At 50.0% G+C, this 10,000-nt stretch overlaps 1 protein-coding gene and 1 long non-coding RNA gene across 2 annotated transcripts in view; both read right to left on the minus strand.

Annotated features, from left to right (window-relative positions):
- LOC116224735 (leucine-rich repeat and fibronectin type-III domain-containing protein 4) overlaps positions 1-8,318 on the minus strand; it is a gene marked incomplete at its 5' end in the record, with an annotated part of 14,828 nt that extends 6,510 nt beyond the window's left edge. The window contains 2 exons of the mRNA XM_031585510.1: positions 6,796-6,940; positions 7,088-8,318. Of these exons, the coding sequence (XP_031441370.1) occupies positions 6,796-6,940; positions 7,088-8,318 (1,376 nt within the window). The remainder of the gene's footprint in view (positions 1-6,795; positions 6,941-7,087) is intronic.
- A 60-nt stretch (positions 8,319-8,378) lies between these two features.
- The window catches only part of LOC116224758, a 19,107-nt gene continuing 17,485 nt past the window's right edge, over positions 8,379-10,000 (minus strand). Inside the window, exon 3 of the long non-coding RNA XR_004165714.2 lies at positions 8,379-8,678. This is a non-coding gene — a long non-coding RNA (uncharacterized LOC116224758). The remainder of the gene's footprint in view (positions 8,679-10,000) is intronic.

The following is a 10,000-nucleotide window of genomic DNA, read 5'->3' on the forward strand; positions in this document are numbered from 1 at the left end:
ATTGTAGCTTTTTATTTCTGACAGGAGAATTGAGACAACAGCCAGCATAAACCCATAACCATGCATAATGCAAAAGACAAACAGAGAGAAAAAAAAAGCCCCACAGCTCACAAACTCTACAACACTAGCACCACTAACACCGCCAGCTCCTTGCCAGGCTTGGGTCAAACAACATTATTCAAGTTAGCAATCATTTCCTTTCCAGGATTCCCTTCTGTCTGTTGGAGGTATTTTTTAAGAGACGGGCACTTCACCAAATAGGTTCTGGCTGATGCTGCAGCACATCTCTGGGAGTGCTGCTCACCTCATGCCTGCCGCACACACACACACAACCGCAGAAATAGCTCTGCTGGGTTTCAGGCCTTGGAATGTGGAGCAAGCAGCCACAGTGAAACAAGTCAGTTCAGAGAGAGAGAGAGAGAGAGATACAGAGAGAGAGAGAGTGAGAGTGAGAGAGAGAGAGTGAGATCTAAAGATGTGAGTGAAAGAGAGAGAGAGAGAGAGAGTTGGAGAGGGAAGAGACAGTGAGTTAGCCAAGTCTGTGTGAGCTTTGTGTGTGTGTGTGTGTGTGTGTATGTGTGTGTGTGTGTGTGTGTGTGTGTGTGTGTGTGTGAGAGAGAAAGAGAGAGAGAGAGAGAGAGAATGGGGAGGGGCAAGAGAGAGGGAAAGAGATAAAGTTAGAGGGTGCCAGCAAACGGTGGGAAGAGTGCTAAAAAAAAAACACGTGCAGAGATGGAAGAAGAAGAGATGAGAAAGAGGAAGAATGCAGCGAGAAGAAAGAACACAGAGAGGAAGGATGCTGTAGCAAAAGACACAAACAAAGACCTAGTGCATAGTGCATACAGATGATTAGTGTGTCTAGAAGGGAGCGCGCCACGTATCTCCGAGAGTGGTACTCTCTCATGGATCTATTGGAAATCAGCCGCTGAGTTCATTGACTGAAAGCCACACTGAAACAATCTGTTAGCCAGGGTATGTTTGTGTATGTGTGAGAGAGAGAGAGGGTCGGGGGGGGGGGGGGGCGATGCGAGAAGTAGGAGGCTGTCGTTGAAAATAAGCAGCCAATTTGTCACAACCTGCGGGGCGAAGAAGAAAAAGCAGCTCTGATGCGAAGGACCAACAACTAACTTTGTCTCGTGCCCAGACCTAATGTTAATGCTTTATTTTCTACAGGCTACTTTTACACATCACATGTGACGTTGTGCAAAAATGTGTGTGTGTGTGTGTGTGTATGTGTGTGTGCGTGTGCGTGTGTACGTGTGTGTGTGTGTGTGTGTGTGTGTGTGTGTGTGTGTGTGTGAGTGTGTGTGTGTGTTTGTGTGTGCGTGTATGTGATTAGATGCCATAGGTCTCAGAACCGAGCAGTGGTGGTTTCTAATGTGATCTTTATCTTATCATCAAAGAAGACTATTATCTCTTTCCTCCAGCACCAATGAAAAGCTAGCAAGGGAAAAAAGTCCCTTTGAAATCAAAAACACTGCCAGTAGTATTACATGTATGGATCTATATTCTGCTACATATAAAATAGTGCTGTTGCCAGATGGCTTTCAGATAAACGGACAGTAATCTTAATGAATACATTTTTTTATACAGTGAACATGCATTAAGGAGTGAGCTTGAGAACTACAAACTGAACTCAGATCTGTGTTCAAACTGAAGGCGTCTGGCATTGCAAACTAAAGAAACTAAAGGTCCTACAGCCGTGTGATTATTATTATATGTTCTGTTCTTGAACACCGGTGACGGCGGCAGCAACATGTGACTGGCAGACCGATAGGATTCATGCCTTAAAGCCTTATCAGTAAACACAGATTTGACCCGTTGTTGTGGTCACTTGTCAGCGTTGAATCAAACCAGCCACTGAAGCCTCAAAGATGTGGTCAGTGAAGGGGGTAATACTTTGCATGTCAGATCCCTCAACAGACCTTCCTTAAGACCTTACATGTAGTCTTTTAGGGTCGATGATTATGTCCGAACCAGCTTGCAAAGCAGCATAATGATCGTATACATATGCATTGTGTACATGCTTGGTATAAAACCCATGCCTTGTTCTGCACCTTGCTCTTTCAGTTGAGCTACTGGATCAGTCTCATTAGTTATCATGAGCAACCCATTATTAACATTAGTGTTCACTGAACCACCAAGGAATATTAGTATACACATTTGCATTTGTTTATGATAACTAATAGTATTCCTTCACTTCCATTAGTCAACCTATCTCCGCACATGCACAAACCTTAAACACCGGCATTAACGAAACATTAGCTTATATTAAATGCAGTAGTTGGGAGTTGAATTCATGTCATGCAATTGCAAACTGCTGCATGCAATTAATATCAGTGAAGGGATTGGGAGCATAAAGCATTGGAGGTGGCTTAGTGTCCGTACATCCTGCACTGGCAAAGAGAGCAAGGGCTACTGCAATCAGAGGGCAAATGCTATTTGTCTGCCCTCATTTCATCCCGCTCGTAATGGACGATGGTATTGCACATGGTGAATAATTGATAACTAATTGCAAGTGGAGCCGCCGTGAAATTCCCCCATAGGTAGAGGTGGGAAAGCGCTGGCAAGGGATTGCGTGTGAGGGATTAAAACTAAAAAATGTGGTTGGAGCGTGTGTCAGCTGTTGGGATGGTAACAGTACACATAGCGTGAAGAGGTTCAGGAAGGGGGGCGCGGACGTGCGCTTAACGGCTGACGTTTTTTTATTGTTTCTTTTTTCTTCTTCTCTCGTTCCTCTCACATGCCAGAACAGGCAAATTCTCTCGTTAGTTCTGCCTCTCGGCTGGAGAATCGTGCTAATTAACAGATTCAGATGGGTGACGCGGAGCCCCGCAGAGGGACTGGCTGCTTGCTGAACTTGAGATCCACTCCGGGATGCGTGAAGAAGATAGACAGTAGCCGCTCCTCACTTAAAGGTGGAAAAAAGTTGGGGGGGAGACGCGCTAGGCTAACTTTGTGGACTTAGCCGTGTTGACGATACCATTTTGATTCCTGAATTGAAGTTAAGGCACGTTTTCAATTTAGGACTATCCATTCATGGATATTTTACGCCCAGCACCACACCAGCTGATTTGCCCCATTACCTCTGTCTCTGTTGTGTGCTACTTATAGCAAATTCACATCGCTGACTCAGACAAGAGAACAGAGAACAGCGAGACTGTGTGTTTCCTGAATGTTCCGCACCACCGAGGGGTGCCTGGAGACATACGATGTTGTGTGCTCCAGGAGGGGAGGGGAGGGCTAATGCGCAGTGCCTCTTTTTTGTATGCTGCTACTCAGCTCGTGAGTGGACTCCAGATAATCAGCCAATCAGCTTTCGGCTTCTGAGAGCGCTCCAGAGAGTGGGCCTGACCTTTCGTTCTAGTACCTCTCTCCCGTGTGTGCGTCTCTCTGTATGTGTGTGTACGTGTGTGTGTGTGTGTTTGTGTGTGTATGTATGTATGTATGTATGTATGTATGCATGTGTGTGTGTGTCAGAGAGAGAGAGCGAGAGAGGAGAGAAGATGAATTTAAAACACTGCTTCTCAGCTATCTCTCTCTCACACGCATGCTCACTTCTTTTGCTCCTATTTTCCATTTTCCTTAACCCCCCCCCCCCACACACACACACACACACACTTCAGCTCTGCCTCATACACGCAGACACACTCTCACAAAGTTACGCTCAAACAATAGGATGCGACAGTGGTGTTTTGCAAGGCCGCTGACACAAAAACAAGTAATTATCCAACCCCCCAAAAAAGAGGCAGAGAGATGAAACAAGACAGATAGGAAGAGGAACAGAGACCAGTCAGGGTTGGGTGTATTCGCCATCCACTCCTTTCATCCGTCAGTCTCATTACTCTCTCCCTCTATACTCTCTCTATCTCTCTCTCTCTCTCTCTCTCTCTCTTTATCTGTCTCTCTCTCTCTCTTTTAGTCTCGTTATTCCTCATCATACTCTTCTTCAGCATCTCTACCATTTTCTCCTGTTCCTTTTCCTCCACCCACACTCTGTTCTTTTTTATTTCCTCTCTGTGCAGTCGCTCTCTATTCCTCCCTCTCTCTTTCTCTTTCTCTCTCTCTCTCTCTATGCTGGTCAATTTAAGCTTTTCCTGACACAGTGTTTTCGTCATTGCGGTAATTGTCTCCGGTTTGTTCCTCTCTGTGACATATGGAATCACTTTAGCTTCCTGGGGTTGACATTTTCAGAGAGAGTCCTCTCAGATGTAAATAGTCATTGAGACTGCACCATATTGTCATGTCTGTGGTGGTCAGATAGAGCTGGCGAGCTTTGGTCTCACGGCCTCGAGTGAGAAAGGTTGAGAGGTTAATATGATTAACTGGTTCAAAGCCGTGGCTGAGTCAAGGATTAGAATAGAATATGAATCACATCAAATGAGTTACAGCATGTCTGGTTTAGAGGAAATTGTGTCTGAATAAGGGTTTAATTTCATTAGGTGATGACAGCGAAACCCTTTTTTAATTGCCAGTGAAAGGAAGGAATTGAAGAAATTGCGACAATTACCTTTTTTTGGTCTGAAATTGAATCATTTATATATATATGTTTAATGCGCTTTGATTTCCCTCAGTAGTTAATTGAAAAGCTTTTAAAGTCAGTCGGTCTATGTATCTCTCTCTCTCTCTCTCTCTCTCTCTCTCTCTCTCCCTCTCCATCTCTCTTTCTCTCTCTCTCTCTCTCCACCCCCAAGAGGATGGAAGCTATCCCACTCTGATCACTAAGACAGCAGGTCGGTTTCCCCCCAGCACAGGTGGATACATGATAAGCCTCCTCCAGTGTCCCTTGCCGCCCCTCCATCCCTTATGTTTCTCTCTATCTATTTAGCTGTCCACCTGCCCCCCTTCTCTCCTCCTCCCCGCCCTCCCTCTCTCCCTTCCCTCTCTCCCTCTCTCTGTTGCCCGTCGCCCCTCTCATCGTCTCTCTCTCTCCGTCACGGGGATAGGTTGTGACACCCTCATTGGCTCTGCAGTTTAGGCTCATTTAAGGAGTTCATTATTCTCTCCCCTGAGTCCTCCGTCTCTCTCTCGACTCTCTCCATCTCTCCGTCTCTGTCTTCCTCTCCCTCTCTCGCTTTCTTACCTACCTCCCTCTGTCTCCTCTGTCCCCTCCCCTCGTCCACCTCTCAATCCGTCTGACTTAATATGTCTGGAGTGTCTGCCTTCCATAATTCCTTGTTGCGTGACACAGCGGTGTGTGTCGGGTCTCTGGTGTCTCTGTCTCCTTCTCTCTCTCTCTCTCTCTCTCTCACTCTCTCTCACTCTCTCTCTCTCTCTCCTGTTCACCCTCCCTCCCTCTCTTCCCCCCTCTCTTTCCCTCTCTGTCTCTCTCTCCCCATCTCAGAGTGGGATGTTCTGTCGCCGTGTGCATTAACAGGGGCGTGAGCAGGGTGAGAGGCGCTCGTATCAGGAGCCGTCGGCCCTTTCCCCCCTCGGGAAACATTGAGATGTATGGAGCGGTGGCGTTCGCACGCCCAAGGCGTTTTGATTCTGAACGGTGGAAATCAAGCCACATGTCGCTGCTGAATGTACGTGGATAGACACTAGTCTCCCCTCCATTATGTGGTTATGACACGGATATCGGTGTTTAAGGAAGCCTAGAACAGCAGCTGAACACATCTGAACCCCATCGCATTCAGACTATGTCCACTCAGCAGCCATCTTGAAAATGTCTTTCTATATTCTTTATATTTTATCTCTATACATCTTTAGATAGAGTCACACAGGATTATAAATTCATGTAAACGAATGGGGAGAGACCCTTAACTCCCATGAACTGTATATCAGTGTTGAGATCTCAGAAATTAACTTCTAATTTTACGCTCAAATAATGCCAAAAGAAGCTGTTATTTTTCAGATTCTTTTGCCTACTGCGCATGCAATTCGATTTTACAGCGCAGCTATTTCTATGGTCACAGTTAATACAAATGTAATGCTCTACCGAGGCAAAACCTTAGTAATGCCCTTAGCAACAACCCGATCGGCTCTTTTTAATACAAAGCAGAACTTCTCCTGTCTCTGTTGACAACCCACACCCATATTAAAACAAAGCTTGTGCACATTACAGCGGTCTCAGTGACTGAGCGACTCAGAGACCAATATATGAGACTGTTAGAGACTGGTCACCTGAAACTGTTTACAATAAAGCACAGGGACTAGGTGATCCTGGTCAAGGCCTGCTTGTGTAGGTTGCAGGTTGTTTTCATGTGTTTGCGTCTGCTGATTCATCCCACCTTGTGAAACTAGCTTTAGTGGAAGTAGATAGAGACTGACTGATTGAAGTCTGTCTGTGTGCTTGGAAAGAGGCAGGTTTCGGAAGGACATATGTTTGCATGGAAAGCCAGCTGTTTCAGTTTGGTCTCGCGTCACTTCTCAGAAGGTACGTGGCTGGTGAGAGGACACCACTGCTAGAGAGTGAGTGAAGCTGAGACTAATTAATGTCGTTTGAAGCCAGCCGTCTGCGGTCCCGTTGTTAAAGAGATGTGTGTTTCGCAAGATGGGCAGGATGGTTGTCAAGGTAATGTGGAATTCTGTCAGATCTTTAGGCAGATCTTAATCACTGATCATAATTAATCAGCCCAAAATACGCTGCTGCGCTAATTATTTCACTTGTTGAAACATGAAACATGAATTATTTGAGATGGGGATAGGATGTATCTGTTGTCATATCCATTACTGTTTTTTGGTGTAACACTTATATCATGTTATATCATCATTCTGACTATGGCTTTGGAAACACTGCGTTTGAACAGTCCCGCTCACAGTGCGGCTTCCAATGAGAATGTAGGAACTCACCTGTAGACGAGCGTCTCGTCGGCCGTGCAGTTGTACTGGATCTGGTACATCCACACCAGGTACGAGCCCGGCAGCCGCCCCATGTCCCAGCGCACCTGCGCCGAGGTGGAGGTCACCCCCAGCACCCCCACAACCCGCTCCTCTGCTCCGTCGCCCCCTCCCTCGCTCCCCTCTGCCCCCACCTCCACCACCTCCTCCTCCTCCACCTTGGCCTCCTGCCCCTTGCCCCCATCCTGAGGGTCCTGAGAATCAGGGTCTGCTCCAGCCCCGTTTGTGTTGCCGCCGGCGCCGCCATTGCTGTTACTGCTGCTGCTGCTACTCCCCCCGTTGGTCTTCCCCGTGGTGATGTCCGACGAGCCGGGGTCCCGGGCCAGCATCACCGTGCCGTTGGCGCGGTGCGGCAGCGGGATGACCTTGAGGTCGACGATGGCGGTGGCCTCGCCGGCGGCGTTGATGGCGATGCAGCGGTACGCGCCGTCGTCGCGCGCCACTGTGACCAGGATCTCCAGGGTGCCGTTGCGGAAGGACGCCACGCGGGTGCTGTTGGCCACGATGCGGTCGTCGGGCGACACCCAGTGCACCTCGGGCGGCGGGTCGCCGATGGCGCGGCACTTGAGCGTGGCGCGCTGGCCCTCCAGCACCCACAGCTTGTGCGTGCGGCGCGTGATGAGCGGCGGCTCGCACGCAAACTCCTCCTCGGGCACCGACCAGAAGTAGCGGCCGGCCAGCTGCGGCGGCGACGAGCACGTCTCCATGTCGTCGGTGCGCGACAGCCGGCGCAGCCACAGCAGCTCGCAGTTGCAGTGCAGCGGGTTGCCGCCGATGTGCACGCTCACGATGGAGTTGTACGGCGTCGGGCTGATGGTGCCGATCTGCGAGCGCGCAAACAGCGAGTCCGGCGGTAGCGTCCGAAGACGGTTGGACGTCATGTCCAAGCGGGCCAACTTGTAGAGCTCGCTAAAGGATCCCTCAGCGATCTGGTCGATGAGATTGTGGTCCAAGTTGAGCGTGTGGAGGGAGGCCATGCTCTGGATGGCTTCCCAGGGTGCCTTGCGCAGGTTGTTGTAAGACAGGTCCAGGTCCTCCAGCGAGAGCAGGAAGTCGTCGAAGGCCTCGGGGGAGACGCTGATCAGCTGGTTGTTGTTGATGATGAGGTGCTGTAGGTTGAGGAGGCCCGAGAGGTCGCGCGGCCCCAGTGCGATCAGCCGGTTGGTGTCCAGGTGGAGCGAGCGCAGGCTCTCCAGGTCGGAGAAGGCCAGCGGGCGGATGAGGTTGATGGTGTTGCGCGACAGCGTAAGGTCCACCAGGCCCGTCATGTTGGCGAAGTCGACGCCGCCGACCTCGCGGATGAAGTTGTCGGCGAGGCGCAGCTCCACCGTGCGCCGGTCGATGTTGGGCGGCACGAAGAGCAGACCCTTGTCGGCGCACAGCGTGCTCAGCGACTCGGACAGGTTGCGGCACACGCAGTGGAACGGGCACGTCGACACGGCGCCCCACGTCTCGCCCGCCCACGCGCTGGGCACGCGGCCAATCAGGCAGGCGCACACTACCAGCGTCAGCCAATGGAAGGACAGCGGGGGCGGAGCTGCGGCTGAAGATGGACAGGCGCAGGGGAGCTTGGGCCACGGGTGAGGAGGAGGAGGAGGATGAGGATGAAGAGAGGAGGAGAGTGGGTGGCATGAAGGTGGGCTGGAATGAATGGACGTGCGTGAGGAGAGGGAGAAGGATGGGGAAATGGATGAAGAGGAGAAAGAGGAGGAGGAGGAGGAGGTGGTGGTGTGTGAACGAGTGAAATGGACGTATTGAGTCAGGGACGGGCGTGACTTTTGGGAGGGGTGGGGAGGTGGGCAGTGTGGCATGATAGTAGGGGGTTATCCACAGACCTGCAGAGAGAAAGAGAGAAAGAAAGGAAGAAAGAGAAAGAGAAAGAGGTTATTTTTGCTTATTTTGATCTTTTATTACATTATACAGCCCTTGTTGATCCCTTCATCCTGCACAAACCCCTAAAGGCCTGTCTGGCTTTGCTGCTGATTCACACTCGACACGCTATCCATAGGAGCTCTTTGCTTTTGGCAACGTTTGTGTGCATGTCTCAGTGTGTGTGTGTGTGTGTGTGTGTGTGTGTGTGTGTGTGTGTGTGTGTGTGTGCGTGTGTATCTCTCTGTGTGTGTGTGTGCCTGTGTGTGTGTGTGTGTGTGTGTGTGTGTGTGTGTGTGTGTGTGTGTGTGTGTATATTTTCAAGCTTTATTGCATTGCAGTCCTGCGAGTCAAAGGCTTCTGTCAACCACAGACTTTATAGTGCATGAAATTTTTGCATACCTCCATCAGTATGGGAGACAGCTCACTAGCAGAGAACCGAGGGACAGAGAAAGAGAGAGGGAGAGAGAGGAGGAGGCACGGTCATGGACAAGGAATTATGGGAAACTGGTAATCTGCTCCGGCAATATTGTTAGCATGACTGTATGCATGCCAATAAAGCCCCCTCGGAAATTGAATCGAGGAAGAAGGAGGAGAGAAAAAGACTGAGAGAGAAAGAGAGAGAGAGCGAGCGAGCGAGAGAAAGAAAGAAAGCGCAAGATGTCGTGAAATATAATATTGCAGCAATATCCTGTGTTTGTAGTTGAAATGTGTCATTAACCTGTCTGATTTCGTGGTCGCCATTCGTTGTGACCTAGCATTTGGCTAGTTTGTCTGCTGTCTGTTTTGCTGCCACTGCGTTCAGCTCTTGAGTAATCCTGAGGCGCTGCACAGTGTGGGCAGTGCAGCTTTGAACTCGACTCGGAGACAGATCGAGAGAAATTGGATGAGATTGGACGGAGGGAACACGGCGCATGAATGTAGATGTGTGTGTCTGTGTGGAAGGGGCTCCGTTAAGCGCAGCGCCGCTGTAAGTGGAGTTCTAGTGGAGGGATGGGATCAGGGGGATCCATTAAGGGGAGGACGGAAGATGTCTGTGTGTGCCACTCAGAGGTGGGTGAGTGTGTGTGTGTGTGTGTGTGGGTGTGTGTGTGTGTGTGTGTGTGTGTGTGTGTGTGTGTGTGTGTGTGTGTGTGTGTGAGACATCTGTGTGTTCCACTCAGAGGTGGTGGGTGGGTGGGGGGGTGGGGTTGCTGCAGCAGCCCCCCCCCCCCAGAAGGGCTGCATCACACCCACAGCAAAGCGTGAAGCCTGCCTGTGTTCTCACACTTCCTGCTCTCTGACGACA

The sequence above is a fragment of the Clupea harengus genome, chromosome 18, assembly GCF_900700415.2.
Source record: "Clupea harengus chromosome 18, Ch_v2.0.2, whole genome shotgun sequence".
In the NCBI taxonomy this organism is placed as follows: domain Eukaryota; kingdom Metazoa; phylum Chordata; class Actinopteri; order Clupeiformes; family Clupeidae; genus Clupea; species Clupea harengus.